Here is a 19,092-nt window from a genome sequence, read left to right as displayed (position 1 = left end):
ATAAAAATCTACCCAGACAGCAGAGACCTCTAAGGCAGAAACGCACTCGACCAGCACAGCACAACACTAATCACGAGACACATAGCTCTCCTAAACAGTGTGCCACTCAACCAAAGCCCCTAAAGCAACACTGCATGCCCAACACACTAGTCATAAGTGACTCGATAGTGAGGTACACCGATGTCCTACTCACTAGGTTGAATAAGGAGAAAGTAACAGTCAGCTGCCTGTCAGGTGCCAGGATCCGTCACATAACGCACGCACTCAGGTTTCTCAACAACAGGTATAAATATGACTGTGTCATTCTACATGTGGGTGAATGACCTGAGACATTACTCCCTGGACTACATAAAAAGAGATATGGAGGAGCTCTCAGATTATGTAGCCCAGGCAGGTGTGACCCTAGCCCTGAGCAGCATCCTACCATCACCCAGAATGATACCACAGTACAAGCAGAAAATGATTAATTTCAACAAGTGGCTGTTTCTGGTGTCATTTTAAGGGGATTCAGTATCTGTCTGGCTGGGATGACATGATTGACAGACCTCGATGCTTTGCCAAAGATGGCCTGCATCTGTCACCCCTGGGCTTCCGGATACTGGCCAAGGCTGTTGCCACCTCTTTAGTGCCTTTTTAGGCGGTGTTCCAAAGACCAAATTGCCACCATAACAGCTACAATAAAATGCAATCTGATGGTCATGATGCTCAATGCTAGAAGTCTAAATATCAAAATGCACTCGCTTGAAGCACTCCTTAAACTGGAGAACATCGACATTTATGCTGTAACAGAGACCTGGTTCAAGGCAGCAGAAAGCACCCCTGCACTACCAAGCTGTAACTCATTCCACACCTTTCGGCCCCAGAACTTGGACCGAAGCTCCAAAGGCGGGGGTGTTTCCATATTCATAAAGGACGTGCACACCTCCAGACTCGTAGCCCAACATAACGCATCAGAGATACTTCAGGTGCAGCTAACATTGGGTAAGACAGAGATTCAGGTCGTAGCCTGCTATAGTTCCCCAACTATGTCCCAAGACTCACACAGCACATTCCTCAGCAGCCTGGAGAATATTAGAGTCCAACCTAACACTCTCATATTGGGTGACTTCAACTACCTCTCCATTAACTGGGTAAACTACTCATGTACCAATACACTTGCCCAACGTTTCCTGGAATTCATTAATTCCAGTGCCCTGGACCAGCATGTTTTTACTCCCAATAGAGGTAGCAACATCCTTGACTTGGTTATTACTAATATGGGCAACCATTGCTCTACACCAATAGTCAACGTCTCCTTGATTAGATCCGACCACAAACTAATCACTTTGGAAATCCACATCCCTTCCACCCCCTCACCCCCACAAAGGTAACTACCATGAACAACTTCTCCAAAGCTAGCTTTGGTCTCCTAAAAACAGAGGTAGTTAACTTCACAACACCCATGCAAATGGAAAATAGTTGCATGACTACCGAATCATACATCAATGCACTGTACGAACACTTACACAAATGCATGAATCTTGCCATACCCAATAGAACCAAGACGCTCTCCTCCAAAAAAAGGAAGCAAATCTGGTGGTCCCCTGCCATAAACAAACTCTACAACAGAAGAAGGAAACTGATGCGGAATAAGGTGAAGCCACAAGACTGGAAAAACTCCCTTATCAGCCTCAATAAAAAGTTGAGATCGCTCATCAAATCCTCTGAAGCTAGCTATGAAAACAGAAATTGCAGCAGATAGTAAAGACAACCTCAATGCCTTCTGTAGTTATGTAAAGAATCTCCATGGCAATACCCAGATTTGTTCTGAGCTACTGCACAATGGTACCTCCTATACCGAGCCAACAGATATTGCCAATATACTGGCCGACAGATTCAGTGCCAACTTTAACCCCCCAAGGACTAATCACAATACCAGTAGATTGCCAGGCTCCAAGTATTACTGCTGCACATGTTAAAACAGTACTGTCCAAGGCCAAGAATACTGCTTCTGTGGGACGCAACAGTATCCCTGGCTGTGTTCTACATGAACTACAGAGTGCACTGGCACCTTATCTGTGTGCTCTGTTCAGTCACAGCCTCACCTCAGGCTTTGTTGCTACTGAATGGCACACTGCTACAGTCATCCCTGTCCACAAAAGAGGAGCGACTACAGACCCTGGGAACTATCGCCCCATTAGCCTGACGAGTCTGATATGCAAAGCTATGGAACGCATCATTGTGGGCCTAATAAACAAGGATATAGTTAATCTCCAAACTCTGGATCCCACACAGTTTGGTTTTGTGATGGGTAGATCATGCCTGCTCAACTTGCAAGTCAACAGATCTGTGAATGAAGGCAAGGTGGTTCATACAGCCTACTTTGATCTGGCCAAAGCCTTTGATACCATTCCTCACTCAGGAATGGTAGAAAAACTCACTAAGCTAGGCATCAACCCCTGTATCACTAGGTGGGTTGCATACTGTCTCACAGATAGAACCCAAAGTGTAAAAGTAGCTGACTCCAAGTCAGGCTGGTGATCAGTCACGAGTGGAGTCCCGCAGGGTTCAGTCCTGGGTCCTCTCCTGTTTGGTATCTACTTCTCTGAAGTCCAAGCCAACACAAAGGGACTGTGGCTGACAAAGTTCACAAATGTTTGCAAGTCAGGAGCTATTATTAACTCCTCAGGTAATGTTAACATCCTACAGAAAGGCCTCACTGAGACCAATGACTGGTGTCAGAAACATGGCCTTAAGTTCAATGCTAAAAAAAGTGTCGTCACCCCCCTTTGGGAAAAACCCAGTTCCCATGAATTTAGCACATCGATGGTAGTCCACTGAACACAGAAGGCATTATAAGAGATCTGGGAACACAGGTTGACAGCAACCTCTCTTTTGACCACCACATTGCCACTGTGGTCAGAATGTCATTCTATGTGGCACCTCTCATTACTAAGGGTTTTGCATCCAGGAAGAAAGGGATCATTGTCTCCCTATACTCTTCCCTCATTAGGCCAATCATCGAGTACAATCCCCTATTTCGCATGTACCTCACTAGACACCTGCAACAACTGGAGAGGCTGGAAAAGTACCTCACAAAAAGGATCCTAGGCCTTAAACACTTGTCCTATGTGGAGCGACTCAAAAAACTCAAAACTATTCTCTGTCTCATATCGCCTACTTAGAGGCGATCTCTGCTTGACATACAAAGCCATGTCTGATCCAGTTCTGTTAGAAATGCTACATCTAAAGAAAGCCCAATCTCTCCGCACCACATGCTCCAGAGTCCTCAACCTCATTGCCACAATCAACAGAACATGCTGGAGGAACTGGTTTATAACCCAGAGACTGCCCATGCTATGGAATAGACTTCCCATACATGTCAAACAGAGCGCCTCACTGGCCCTCTTCAAGAGAAGTCTTGATGAGTGGATGGGAAATAGGAAATTCAACCTGGTGATCACTCCAGTGGCTCTACTCGACAGAAGCACTGGGAACTAACGTTGGGTGGCACGATGCCAGGGTAATCCTATGGGCTAGGCTTGTAAAGGCTCCAGGGCCATTAGCCTAGTACACACCTATGAACCTGTGAACCTATGTATATGTGTATATATATATATATATATCTATATATATATATATATATATATATATATATATATATATATATATATAATTATATATGGGATCACTACATAATCTCGAAATTTTGGAATACCGAATTCCAGAATCTCGAGACTATGTAGCCGAAAACCCTAAATACTGAAAGACCAGAAGCATGAAATTCAAAATCCAGATATTTGGAGATATTGAAGTAGCCCTTCTGGTGTTGCGGTTTGATGATGGATAGGTGGAAATTCAGGTAAGTATCTATGTGTAAGTGTGTTGGTTAGGGGCTTTAGTGTGTGTGTTGTGACTGTGATGCATGTGTGTGAGGGACTGTAAAATGTGCGGATGTGAGGTTTCCTTGTGTGTCTGTGCAATCTTGGAGTTAGTATATTTAACTGGGGGGTGTGGGGGCCGCAGACCCCCCACATAGGGAGTGCAGGGGGTCTTGCCCCCTGCTTATTTGTAGTGTAGTATATATTTGATTGTGGGGGAAGTTGTTTGTATGTGTATGCTGTATGTTTGTTGTAAGTTCGGGATTTTGAATTTCACGCTTCTGGTCTTTCGGTATTTAGGGGTTTCGGCTACATAGTCTCGAGATTTTGAAATTCGATATTTTCAAACTTTCGAGATTATGTAATGAACTTATACATATATATATATATATATATATATGGCTCCACTTCTTAATTTCGAAAGATCAGAATCTCGAGATTCATAATATCGAACCCAGAATCTCAGGGTTCTGAAATCTTGAAATAAAAAAAATAAATAAAAGTGACAACTGCTAAAACCATATTTTTGCAGGGGAGCAAACCCCCCGCACCCCCCACGTGGAGGGGTGCCCCCCCCCCCATCCCTTGCAACTTAAATATACTAACTCTGAGATCACGCTACAGTAAAGAGAACGGTAATGTTCCCGTTCTGCACTGTACAGCAGTGTACATAACCACCCCCCCCCCCTGCAAAAACATGGTTATAGCACTTGCCATTTTTTTTTTATTTCTTAATTTCAAGATTTTAGAACCTCGAGATTCTGGGTTCGATGTTATGAATCTTGAGATTCTGATCTTTTGAAATTAAGAAGTTGACCCATATATATATATATATATATATATATATATATATATATATATATATATATATATATATACATACATATATGTGTGTGTGTGTGTGTATGTATGTATGTATTTTTCAACTGTATCTATCCATTCATATATGTGTGTGTGTGTGTGTGTGTGTGTGTGTGTGTGTGTGTGAGTGTGTGTGTGTGCGTGTGTGTGCAATATATCTCTAAAATATCTGTTTATGTAATCCACAAATATATATAAATATATATACACACACGAAGGTGGCACCAGCGGGTGTGCATGGTACACACATTACCGCAAACCCAGGGGTGTCATGATGCACTAGTTCGAAGGATGAGTGCCTTACAACCTTTGGTGTGCTGTAATATCTGTAAATGCACACCATCAAGTACCTTATTTTACTTAACCGCATCTATATTTTTTGCAGTTTTAATTTTACATTTAGCAGTCTATTTATGGTAATTATTGTTTTGTAGTGTATTTTGAATCTGGAAGCTAAGCTCTCTCAACACAGTACTGGCGTAACCAGTTGGGAGGAGAAGGAAACCACACTCACTACAATTCCAGTCTCACATAGACCTACCACGACACCAAACCAAACACATAAACACATAAAAACATACTCGGAGGCTCTAAATAAAAATCTGCCTGAGCAGCAGAGACCTCCAAAGCAGACACCCCAAAACAAAACACGTGCAACACATAGCTCACAAAGCCAGTTTGCCGAACAGTCACAGCCCTTAAGGCTAAACAACACACCTGATACACTTGTAATAGGTGACTCTATCGTCAGCCACACTGACGTCCCGCTCACCAGGCTGAACAAGGAGAAGGTCACGGTGAGCTGCCTGTCGGGCGCTAGGATCCGCCACATAACACAAGCACTCAGGTCACTCCAAGGCAAGTACAAATATGACTCAGACATTGTCCACGCTGGTGTGAATGACCTGAGACGTACCTCCCTGGACTACATGAAAAGAGACATAGAGGAGCTCTCTGAGCATGTGGCCCAGGCCGGTATGACCCTGACTTTGAGTAGCATCTTACCCTCACCAAGAATGATGCCACAATATGAAGACAAGATGATCAATTTCAACAATTGGCTTAAGTATTGGTGTCATTCAAAGGGGATCAATGCCTGTCAGCCTGGGATGGCATGCTCGACAAGCCACGATGCTTCGCTAGGGACGGCTTGCACCTGTCACCCCTGGGCTTTCGGATATTGGCAAAGGCTCTTGCTACCCCCATAGTGCCTTTTTTAGGCAAGGCTCAAAAGACAAACCCACCTCCATAGGTATCACAAGGGATAAGAAACTAAGAGTAATGCTACTCAACGCCAGAAGTCTAAACCTCAAGATGCACACACTTGAAACTCTCCTTAGCATGGAGAACATCGATATCTGTGCAGTAGCAGAAACCTGGTTCTAGGCTCCCGAGAGCACCCCAGCACTACCAGGTTATACCTCATACCATGCTTTTCGGCCCCAAACTTGGACCGAACCACAAAAGGAGGGGGAGTATCAATATTCGTCAAAGATACCCACACCTCCAGGTTGGTGGCACAGCACGAAGCTTCAGAGACTATCCATGTGCAACTAACAGTGGGTAAAACTGCCTTCCAGTTTATAGCCTGCTACAGACCACCCTCCCAAACCCAGGAACCCCCACTTGGCCTTCCTGAGAACACTGGAAAATATGAAGGTCTCTCCAAACACCATTATATTGGGCGACTTCAACTACCCAAACATAGACTGGGAGCATTACTCTAGCTCCAACACTCTAGCCCAAAGGTTCCTAGAATATATAAACTCAAATGCTATGGAACAACTTGTTACCACTCCCACAAGAGGGGAAAATATACTGGACCTGATCATCACCAACATGGGGACTCTATGCTCCAGACCAGAAGTGCATCCCTCACTGGTAAGATCAGACCATAAACTAATCTCACTGGATATTCACATCCCGACCCCACCCCTGCCCAGAAAACCACAGTGAAAAACTTCTCTAAAGCAAATTTCACACTCCTCAAAACTGAGGTGGAATCCTTCAAAGCCCCCGGGCCTGTGGAAAATACGGCCCAGACCGCAGAATCCTTTATAAATGCAGTCTATGAACACCTTCAGGAATGCATGGATCATGCAATCCCAAATAAAACCAAGACCCAATCCTCCAAAGGCAGACGTCCTGTCTGGTGGACCCCAGCCATAAACAAACTATACAATAGAAGGAGGAAGCTACTGTATGATAGAGCAAAATCCCAAAAAGGGAAGGCATCTCTGATCAGTATTAGCAAAAAACTACGGGCACTCATAAAATCGTCCAAGGCCAGCTTCAAGAGAAAAATTGCACAGGATACTAAGGATAATCACAAGGCTTTCTTTAGTTATGTTAGGAACCTGGGTGGGAATTCCCAGATATGCTCAGAATTAGTCCAAAATGACAAAAATACACGAACCCACAGACATTGCCAACATCCTAGCTGACAGGTTCAGCACAAACTCCCCCCCCCTCCCCACCAAAAGGGCAAATATCTATCCCAGCAGAGTGCTGCCCCCCTGACATCTCAGATGCTCAGGTAAGAGTCGCCCTCTCCAAAGCAAAAAACACAGCATCAATGGGACCAGACGGTGTCCCGGGCTGCGTCCTACATGAACTCCAAGAAGAGCTAAACCCAAACATAAAACTGCTGTTCAGTCTCAGCCTTACTACAGGATTTGTACCCAAAGAGTGGCGTACAGCAACAATGGTCCCTCTCCACAAAGGTGGTGCCTCAACGGATCCTGGAAACCCTGACTAGCTTGGTCTGCAAAGTTATGGAAAGGATCATCATCATGGACCTCATAAATAAAGATATTGGGGACCTACAGACACTGGATCCTACCCAGTTCGGTTTTAAGGGCAGATCCTGCCTCTTAAACCTGGTTGATTTCTTTGAAACAGTCACCAAAGCCATTGACGAGGGGAAGGTGGTCCACACAGCCTACTTGGACCTCGCAAAAGCCTTTGATACAATACCCCACTCGAGCATTATAGATAAGCTCATCAGCTTAAATATAAACCCCCATGTCACTAGAAGGGTTGCAAACTGGCTCAAGGACAGAACCCACATGGTTAGAATAGCTGGAGCCATGTCAGACCAGTTACAAGTGGCATCCCACAAGGCTCAGTCCTGGGACCTCTCTTTTTCGATATATATTTCTCGGAGGTACAGGCCAACACGGAAGGACTGTGGCTGACCAAGTTCGCAGATGACTGCAAACTGGGCGCCATAATCGACTCTCCAGCCGACACAAGCATCCTCCAAAAGGGCCTCATAGAAACAGACAACTGGTGCCAGAGCCATGGCCTCAAGCTAAACGCCAGAAAGTGTATAGTCGTCCCTTTTGGCAAAAACAAAGTGCCCACAAATTACCACATAGGTGGTAATCCATTAAGTACAGAAGAAGTAATTAGGGACCTGGGGACCCAAGTTGATAGCAATCTCTCATTTGACAACCACGTGGCCAAAGTGGTTAGAAAAACATTTTATATAGCCCACCTAATCATGAAGGGATTCACATCTAGATCAGGGGAGGTCATCATGCCTCTTTACTCATCTCTCATCAGGCCCATAATTGAGTACAGTGCCCCTTTTGGGATGTACCTTACCAGACACCTGCAGCAACTGGAAAGTCCCCAAAAGTACCTCACCAAGAGGATCAAAGGGCTCAGACAGATGCCATATGCTGCCCGGTTGAAGAAACTCCAGCTCTGCTCAGTGGCATATCACCTGTTCAGAGGCGAACTGTGCCTGACGTATAAAGCCATGTCCAATCCGGAATTAATGAACATGCTGCACCTCAGAAAATCCAAATCCCATCGAGCTACGCGCTCGAGAGACTTGAACCTCAGCACTGAAATAAATAGAACATGCTGGAGGGACAGATTCATAACCCAGAGGCTCCCTTCACTCTGGAATAAAATCCCAGTCCCGGTTAGGCAGAGTCCCTCACTGACTCTCTTCAAGAGGAATCTTGATGAGTGGATGGGAGATTGTAGGTTTACCCCGGGTATCACTTCTGTGTCACTGTTAGACAGAGGCACAGTATACTAACCTCGAAAAAGGGCATAGCAAAATTAATTTAAAATGGGTGGCGAAAGCCAAACACGCTCTGGCTAGGCTTATAAATGCCCTAGGGCAGATAGCCTAGTATGAACCTATAAAATAGTTTCTCCTCCCATTTTAACTAATTAATAGCTGTGCAGGGTTATAACTTTTTATCTGTGTGGAATTTTTTCTGAAAATTCCAGGGAAGTCATTTAAGGGGCTTTTGTTAAACTTTTGCTTGCTGTTGTACAGTCCAGTTCATAAACGTGTGCTACACAGTACCTCAACTGAGTTCTGTCAGTATGAATGAGTCCAGATGAGCAGACTGTCATTCTTACTAGCACAGTGTTTCATAAATGTATATACTACTTTCCAGGTAGCGCAGCTTCAAAAGTATTCAGAAGAGGGGTAATTTTGGTGACTTTCTCCAAAAACTGAAAGATAAATGTTTGCAATGAATAATGCCCCCCCCCCCCGTCTTTTTTTTTTTTTTTAAGTTGATTTAGCTGATGATGTTTGTTGCACCCTAAAATATTCATAAGGAACGTCATTTGGTGGCAACTCCCAAGAACTGAAAAACATAATAAGATGTAGTGCTCCCCCACCCCATTCGTTCTGTTATGTTGGTTCAGCTACTAGCACACGTCTTTACAGCTTCATAGGTGTTTACTAGGCTAAAGACCACAAGGGCGTTTCTAAGCTTAACCATGCATCCCAAATCTCTGACAAGTTCTCGTAACCTTGATGTGTAAGCAGGGGCCTGGGATATGAAACATTTACAAGCAGGGCCCTGGGAGATGAACCATCTATAGGCTACCTGGGAAGAATTTCCAGTTCCCCATTCAGTTGTCCAAATTACACTTGCATTGGGTTAGAGAGGAACTCCTTCACAAGATGGGGGAACCTCTTCCAGAGAAGGGTAGTTTCTAGGATACATACCTGTTTCTACCGCAGGTTCTGTTTATAGCACAGGCAAGGTTTAAGTCTTTAGAATGGATAATTCTGGTGCTATTTGTTTTGCGGATATGCAGGAGGTCCATAAGAGTGGGATCTGACAATACCTTGTATGTCAGAAATAGATCCCCCCTCAACAGCTTGTAGGAGATAGACTATAGGGATAGGACCTTGAGGCAGTCTGGAGAGGACATATTACTTGCATTGTATATTCTGTGGATGTTCCAGTTAGATATATTGGTTAGGTACATGCCAAAGGGGGCATTGCACTCAATGATAGGTCTGATGAATGCTGGATATAGTGGAACAATGGCTTGCTTGGACCTAGATACCATACCGTTGTCTATAAGTTGCACAACATAGAATTATTCCTTTACTACTGTAGGCACATGATGGTCAAAGGTTAGATTACTGTCTGTGTGTGTCCCCAAGTCCCTGACTACTGGGTTAGTTTTTATGGGTATGTTGTCAATATGATAGTTACCAGGGGTGGATGACTTCCAGAAGGATATTTTTATGCATTTCTTGTTATTTAGTTTTAGTCTATGGCTCTGACACCAGTTGTTTCTGTGTCAGCCCTTCTTGGAGAAAATTTGTGTCAGTGCAATCATCTGCAAATTTTGTCAGCCAGAGGCCATTGGCATTGGCCTTGATTTCAGATTAGTAAATGCTAAAAAGGAGTGGTCCTAGGAATCCTCTCATGACTGGCCTCTTTATAGAGGTGGACTTCCCAATTCTAACTTTGTAAATCCTATCTGTGGCTAGCTGGCTATTTACTGGGTGATATAAGGGTTTGTACCTAACCTCCTGAGTTTGTTGACAATGCCTGAGTGAGGTTTTGCATCAAATGCCTTGGCCTGGTCAAGGTAGGCAGTGTGAACCATTTTGCCCTCATCCTTTGCTTTGGTGATCTTCTCAAAGAAGTCTACCAGATTGAGTAGGCATGGTCTGCCCTTGATGAAACCAAATTGTGTTCATTCCAGTTCTAGAGGTTACCAGTGTCATTATTGATCATTTGCATGATGATTATTTCGATGGCTTTGCATACGAGACTAGTGAGACTTATTGATCAGTAGTTTCCACGGTCTGTAGATGGCCCACCTTTGTGCAGAGGCATGACTGTTACTGTTTTCCATTCATGAGGCATGAAGCCTGTTTTGATGCAACAGTTAAATAGCAAATCCACAGGGCCTGATAGACCACGTTTCAGGCAATTTAGAAGACATCCTGGGATAATGTCTGGGCCCATTGATGCAGTCAGTATTCTTGGCCTTTAAGTGAGCATTGAGGAATTGTTCCCTAGTGATAGGGGAGTTATATTTGATGGCATTGCCTGAGGGAAGGTTGATCGGATAGAGGGCTAAAGTTGGGGCTGAATTGTTAAATGTTGTAAAAGTCTGGGAGTGCACCATCTCAAACTACCATTCCATTTTGCAGCACCTGTTCCTGGGGTAGCAAGTTCCACTGTTAACCAACTTGGCCATTATCTGCTGATTCCATAGGAGTGGTCTGTCAGTTGGATCATTGATATAATGCTGTTCCTAAGGTGAACCTACCCAGTTTGGGATCTGTTTGCTGTTTTGATGAATGTTGAGTGCTAGAGATTTTTCTCCGTCATTCCTCTACCCAGAGGTCCACAGGGGTTGCTTTATGCCTTTTATTAATTTCCTGTGAACTTGATGTTCATATAGAAGGCCAAGTTCTACAAGGCCAGAGTCATTTTAATTGTTTTTGTACTGACTCAGAAAAGTGTGGTTTCCATTATTACATATGAGAAAGAATCTGCTCTCTCACCTATCAAGCACGGTACATCTAAACCTTTGTGCTCTTGGCTGTTCTATTAGCCAAGGAACACATATTTTCAAACGCAGTCACGGATATTTCTCCTTTACCCAGACAACATATCTGATGAAATGGAAGAGATTTTCAGTCTGGACTGCACAGCATAACCTTTGTTCCTTTCCTTGAAGTTTTTCAGTATTTGTTGGAAATGTTTAATTCAGTACTTACTTAGCACTTAAGGTGCACCTGGCTTCCATATCTAATTTTCATATTGGGTGGGAGCTTCTGCAGGGCTTTCTGAGGGGCACATTTCAGCTGTGTCCTCACATTTGGGAGTCTACGTCCCCTTGACTTCTGTATTTTTGTTTAGGAGAAACTGACCCTTCATTCCTAGGTCTTAACATCATCTGCTAATTTAAAGTTTGTCACATGGAAAACCCTAGTCTTATTAGATGTGATTCCTGCCAGAAGGGTTTCTGGGTTACAGGGATTGTGTGTTCACCCACTGAACCTTGTATTCCAGAGTAAAAAAGCCTGTTTGAGGACTAACTCATCATTTATTACTAAGGTTGCTAGAAAATAAACTATTAAGCAGTCCGTTAAGCTTTCAGTGTTACACAGAGAATTCCAACCTGGGCAACCCATTGTTTGATGTCATGGTCTACATGTAACCGTAGTGTTATGCAGACAGAATCAAAGATGTTAGGAATGATGGTAAGCTGTTTGTTTTCTTTGCTTCACAGATGTTAGGGTAAAAGGTAATTAAACTTTGGCCTGCTGGTTATACAGTGCTGTTTCCTTTGTCTGTAGGAGTATGTGAAGGATTGGCCAAGGCTGTCTAAATCTCATTCTAGTACAGCATTGGCTACTACAGGGGCCTTTATTTAGGCATCATTGGGTGACATTTCAACAGCTGCTATCTGGTCATCCCTGACCGCTTTTGTGAGAATTAGCAGGTGGATATTTTCCTCAAATCACAGTCCTTGTTCATGGCGAGAGAGAGATCAAAGGTTTTCCTCAGACCAGCTACCCAGCAGGATTAGTTGAATACTGTGTTCTGAAGGTTAATGAAGACTGCATTCTCTTTAAGCAGGTATGTGTTTTATATACTTACATACATTAGGGGATTTCAGTCTTCATTACTTGTCCTGACTTTGTCCCCCCTGTTTAAGCAAAGGAAGATTTGCTGGCAGTAGTTACATTTACTTTGCACAATATAGCTTGGTCAGAAACTGGATAATGGATGGAAAATGCAAGGTGGTATGGGGAGGGGGGTGCAGAAATAACATGAAAAAGTTGTATTCCCCAAGATGAGCATATGTTTCAGTCAGAAGTCCTAAGCATTCTCGAAGCATATTAAGTAGTTATCATGAAGTTACATCTGTTAAATGTGGATAGCACTTTATTTATGGAGGTATTTGAAAAGACTAGACCAACATTTACATTAATTATTGTTTTGAAGAATGTGACAAATGATTTAGAAGTCCAGACCCGAGTGTGTGTGTTACTAATAGTTATGTGTTAAGCTATGTTTAAAAAATTATATACTACAGTAAACACACTTGTGAAAATTCATTATTTTTCATTTATTAAGTTGTCTTTTAACAGCTTGAATGATTTTCCCATAGAATGTTTTATCATCAGACAGTCTTGGAAAACTGATAACATTTATTACAGTGCTTCATTAAGTACTAAGGCATTTTTTTTATTTCTACCATTAATTGTATAGGGGATGTTTGGTGGCCTGGCTACCATCTGCCTATGCTTGGAGTAACTTCACTGTCTTGGCAATGGGAGTTTGGGCAGTGGCACAGAGAGACTCCGTTGATGCTATCATTATGGTAAGTTGTCATACGTCATACCATGTTGTATCAGAAGTACACACACACACAAACACACACACACACACACACACACACACACACACACACACACACACACACACACACACACACCTCAGATAATTTTGACCAACTCTTTTATACAGCCACCTGCCAAATCAGTATTGGAAGTATAACCAAGTCTTTCTTTGCAAATACCAAAATACCAGAATAAGCTCTGAATGAAATCTGTTGCATTTGAACTCCCCACTCCCACTTCAGACAAAAAGCAAGAAAAAAAAAACATTCAGATAAGGCAGTGAGCCCTCGACTATCAAAAACAACCCAGACTCTGCATACACAGAAGTTGAAAATCATAGTACCTACATGTAGCAATGTGTGGGCATTGTAGTACCACATTAAACATTGCCTGCCTTTTAGTTTGTGCAGTGCATGTTGGGATTGGTAAACCAAGTTTGGACAACCCTGCATCAGTAAAAAATGCTGCCATGAAAAAATATATATGTATTCATCTTTAAGCCATATAAGTGTCATTTGAATAAAAATGTATATACTTCATATTTACCCAATGGACTATGTCTTTTTGAACTTGTAAAACTAATTTGTTTTTATAACAGAATGTAGAGTTGCAAATTGTATTTGAATTGGATAACAAAACATTTTTCAGGATTGTTCTGCTGCCTTCAGTTAGTTATGCAGCCCTTTCTGTGAATTCACTTATTAACCTGTTTTTAAACTTCTCCTGTCTTACCTCAGTTTTCCTGTGCTGCAGTTACCATTTGCTGTTCAGCCTGTCTCCACTATAAACTCCTTTACTGGCAGTTTTCCCAACTTTGCTCCATTCATGATGCACATTGTGTGACATCTAAAATAGAAGACATTATACTCTTATTATTCCGGAAACTGTATGAAAATGTCTCCGACTTGTAGTACTTACCAGAAGAAAGTGTGAGACAGAACTGTTTACTAGCAAAAATTTATTTTCCAATTTTTCGGACATCTTTCTCTCTCACACTTCTGGTTACTAGCAACATTTTATTTTCCCATTTTTTGGACAGCTGCATCACTGCAGCTTACAAAAAGAGTTGTTAAAAGGGCCCTGACTAACTTCTGTCCTGTAGGCATTATTCATATCTGAGGGAAGATCTTTGACTCATTCGCTATTACTTTGCTGACCTTATTTGCTGTTTTGCCAACATCCTGTTTAATTGTACCACTGTTATTTGATGCTATTAATATGAAATACTTTATAATGCATTGTTTTATTTTATAATCTGTTTTTAGTACATGATGAACTTCACTGTGGCTTTACCACGGCTTTGCATGCTCTTATGTAATAGTAAAAGTTTCATGTTTTACAAATTGCTATTTTTGTTGTGCTGTCTTGGGCCTTGCTTAAAAATAGCAGTTGTCTGACCTGTGCATTTAATCTGGTTAACAGAAACAAGTAAATTAAGAATAATAACATGATAGAGTTTTTAAAGACTTGTGACACCAATATGGGTGATGTGATGTTCCTAAGCCTGGATCACTGGCCACTACAGTTACATTTTCTTTTAACATTAGAAGACTAAACATGCAAAGTTTTTTTTATATCTGCATCTTCACTATTAAATACTACTAAACTTCTTGCAGCCCCTGAGGCCTGAACACTTTTGATTTTATGGGGAGAAAAGGAGGTACCTTAAGTAATGGTGTTACACAGATCTTGCTGTTAATTGATTTTTGATGTATAGTGTATAGATGATGACGAATCCTTCTCAGCTAGCTACTGTTTTTTACCGTAGCTAAACAGTCAATCTTTGGATAGCTGGAATGTTCTCATGCATCCTTGGGTTAGTTTGAGAACTCCTTTGGGGGAAAAACATGGCTTTACTAGCCTGACTTTAATGGACTGAAGAATTTCCTTTATTTGATACAGTTTTAATCATTAAATGAGGTAACCTTGAAGGAGGGTAGTGGGATTTACAGAAAGGGTATTGGTTCGGATAGGATGGAGAAGAAAGGTGCAGATTGTTACTGAAAAATAAGCTGGCAAGAGGTAAAGATCAGTAGGGTAGAGGTGGACCTTGGAAGGAGGGCTGTATTGGTGGGTGAGTGGAAGTTTAAAAAACAAATTGCTACAGTCAAGAAATATAGTGTTGTCTGACTGCCATGTGTAAAAAGGCTGACTTAAACTTTTCACCCTATTCATTCCTTCCATCCAGTCCAAATAATGGGTCTTTGAGCTGCTTGTTGGATTTGAGACAACAAAGTTAGGGCTGCAGTCTCAAGCTCCACTGACCTTTTCCCCTCTCCCAGTGCATCTGTGCTCTCTAGAAAGCCTTCCTCAGATCTTGTTTTCCACCTCAGCATATGGACATTATCTGTTCAGCCATGACATCTAAGAGCTAATTTGGTTTCTTTATTGTTAAATATTTTTCATGAATAAATTTATCTGGTACAATTTCTTTGAAGTTTAGAGTAGTTTGCTTAGAATACTTCAATGTATAAAAGTAGTAGCGCTCCTCTGCTCGATGACTTTGTTTGGCCTGTTACAGTATGGATTCTCTTAGTTATTTGAGATAGTGTTTTGGTGAACCTTTTCCACAGCAGGGTTGTTGATTTCTAGTGTTTGATTGACAATGGAGGATAAAGAACTTTAAGAAGTGAGACAAGTGTGGCCACAAAATCCCTGCACAAGATGGTCATAATATCTTCGTCTGCTCTTTGGTGTAGACCATTTATCTGTTGAGTATGTTTGCAAAGCCTTCAGTTAGAGGGCTTTTCAGGATAAGCAGAATAAATTGGTTGCTAAAAGGCTTCTGCCTCCTCATACTGAAGCAGATATCCTCAAAAAGTCAGGGGGGATAGAGCTAAACCCAGCGAAAAGAGTGACAAGGATAGAGATGGCGCAAGAAAAATAAAATGCTGCCAACAAGGCCTTGACATTGTTCCCTGGATAGTTTCACAGCTATTCTCCTAGATCAGATTCATTGCCTTCCATTTTAGCTCCAGTTTCCTCAGAAGTGATATTAATATACAGTAAGTGTGTGAAGTGGCTGGTAATGGACACCTTCATTTTCCTCCTTTAGGTCTTTCAGGTTCTTCAGGAGTGCTTCTGACATAGCTGGATCATGTGAGGAAATTCCTGAAGATGCAAATTATAATGGATGTTTATCCCTCCCCTCAGCATCAGTAGTGGATAGGGTAGGTCCTGCAGTGTCTTATCTTTACTCCTTCCCCAGTCCAATCAGGGCCAAAACTTATCCCAGAGCCAGCATCTTTGGCATCAGCAGGGGTACCTACCTTGATGCTGGAGATGCTGATTTGCCCCACTCACCTCTGTGGTTTTGTACCATGGTAGAGTTCAGTCCTGTTGACTCTACATCAAGTCCATGGTGGTGTCAGCCATCTTGCGAGGCTCCACTTCTTTGTCAGAGGTTTTGGCCTTTGAGTCATGGGTGCTGATCCCCTCCTCAAGCCTTCCACCTTGTCTGGTGTGAGGTTTCCGTCATTGACATGGGGCTCCCCTTCCCCAGGAGGGATGGTGTCTTTGCCGGGTGGAGGGACCTTTCGACCCAGCTGAGGTCAGAACAGCCTTTGAGGTTATGGGATAATGATAGTTGCTCTCCAGGGAATGGAACCGCAGGTTCCTCCAATGTATGCTTCACCCTTGGACACTCATTCATTTTATCCTCAGCCCACTCATATATCCACAGGTCAGAGTCCAGCACTGGGTCTCAGAAGATCTGCTCAGATGCAGAAACAGCCCTGTGAGGACTCTGATCACCCACCATCTGATGTTCCAAGAAAGAGGAGGCACAGAGACTTCCCATCAGAATCTGTCACATTGGACTCAGACTCTGATGATAGAGAGGGATCCCCAAAGTCCCCTCCAGAAGATGTCACTTTTGGTAAAATATGGATGTTATGTGTCCGAGGGAACACTGGCCAATAGATATTGGGAGGTTGGCATAATGGTTAAGGTGTTTACCGTACAAGGTGCAAAGTTTGATTCTTACATGGGGTAATTGGCTAGGTTTAAAATAGCCCGCAAGGGCAGCGGCTTAGTACTAATCTGTGAATCTATGATGGCTCGTTCCTCCAGCAGACCCACTCATTGACTTGCCTCTCTGGAGGTCATGGCAGAAGCCTAATACTTATGATTCAATCCCAAGGAAACCAGATAAGAGCTTGAGACCTCCCAAGATCAGACAACACTGGGTGAGGGGCCATCTGGTTGATTTCACAATTGTATCAGTTGCCGTTAAGAGAGAACTGACAGAGGATACTGCCCTTGTCTGTATACCCAAAAGAGAGTTGCGGGTCATAGACTGGGAAGTGGGCATATGCTTCAAGCACCTTTTCATTGGGGGTCTTGAATTAACCACACAAATGAAAAGATTTCTTGGGATCTGGCTAATCAGGTGTTAAAATCTCTGAAAAATCCACCTACTCTGGACTCAAGGTAGCAGATGGAGACCACCTTGGACACCATACATAATATACCCAATCTCTTCACGCGGCTCATCACAATGCAGCCATTGAAGCAGCTCAGGCAGCGAGCAAAGGCATCACAGTGAGGCACCTTGTCTGCCTCCACTTATGCAGTTTTGAAGTTAACTTAAAGACATCCTTTACCGATGCCCCTTATGGCATATCTTCTTTAGTTGTTCCATCTGTCAAAGAACACATACTTAAGTTGTATGCAAAATGCTTAAAATGCTTTCTGACATCAGAATCAGATTTGAGAACCCCCAAAGTTCCTACAATTGAAACCAAAAGCTTCCCAAGTCATTATAGTTCCAAAAATCTAAGCATCAACCCTATGACTCCACATCAGATAGTGGCAGCCGAGGCAGAGGCAGCCCCAGTAAAGAACACAGATCCAGTAGTTATTGGGTCCACATTGCCCGGGAGATATATGGGGCTCTTCTTCAGTTGACAACAAAACTGTACCTGAAGGGCTACTCAGCTGATTCCCTCTGTAGGCAGTGGGGAGTCATCAATCCCTCAACTGCCCAGTGTGGATAGTCATCATACAGTATTCCTGGGTACAAGTGATAATGTCCATTGGCTGTTTCATTCCTTTTCCCAGCGTCCCCTTCATGTTACTTAGACAGTCCTCTGTGTACCACCTTATAAAAGTGACAGTAAAGGAAGTTTTAGCCTTACTTCAAAACAAAGTTATCCAGAAAGTCCTATCAGACCAAAAATGGTCAAGATATTACTTGGGATTCTTTTTGATTCCAAAGAAAAACAATGACCTCGGGCCATTCTTGGACCTAACTCAGCTGAACACGTAAAAAAAAAAAAAAATTCAGAATGGTCTCAGTGCAGTGTATTCTGCTGTGACTTTAGGTGAATGATCGGATATGCTGAATAGATCTGCATATGCAGGACAACACAATAGGAGTGCTACAGTGTTCAGGAAATTTCTTTGCTTCTGAGTAGGAGCCAGTCATTTCCAGCTTAGAGCGCTGTCTTTCGGTCTCACAACAGCTCTTCTGGGTGTTCACCAAATGAATGGAAGTAGTCGCAGCCCATCTACACTTACAGGGTATGTTAGGATTTCCATGTTTGGTCGATTGGCTCCTGGCTGCTGTGGAAGTAGAATCATTAACCAAGCTCAAAGATTACTTTCTCTGACTTTTTATTCTTAGGGATATCTGTCACAAGGAGAAATCAAACCTGCAACCGAGTTCAGTGATCTTAATTCGCAGATCAGCTCTCCTCCCCTTTCAGCATAAATAACAGTTGTAGG

General features: G+C 42.7%; 1 protein-coding gene across 1 annotated transcript in view; it reads left to right on the top strand.

The window, feature by feature from the left end:
- The window catches only part of LOC122805002 (angiotensin II receptor associated protein), a 680,089-nt gene that overhangs the window by 360,412 nt on the left and 300,585 nt on the right, over window positions 1-19,092 (top strand). The window contains exon 3 of the mRNA XM_044075256.1: window positions 13,235-13,346. Coding sequence (XP_043931191.1) covers window positions 13,235-13,346 — 112 coding nt within the window. The remainder of the gene's footprint in view (window positions 1-13,234; window positions 13,347-19,092) is intronic.

This window comes from Protopterus annectens, chromosome 1.part1 (genome assembly GCF_019279795.1).
Source record: "Protopterus annectens isolate FY-2018-M chromosome 1.part1, PAN1.0, whole genome shotgun sequence".
Taxonomy (NCBI): Eukaryota; Metazoa; Chordata; order Ceratodontiformes; family Protopteridae; genus Protopterus; species Protopterus annectens.
This window is presented reverse-complemented; position numbering and strand designations above follow the sequence as displayed.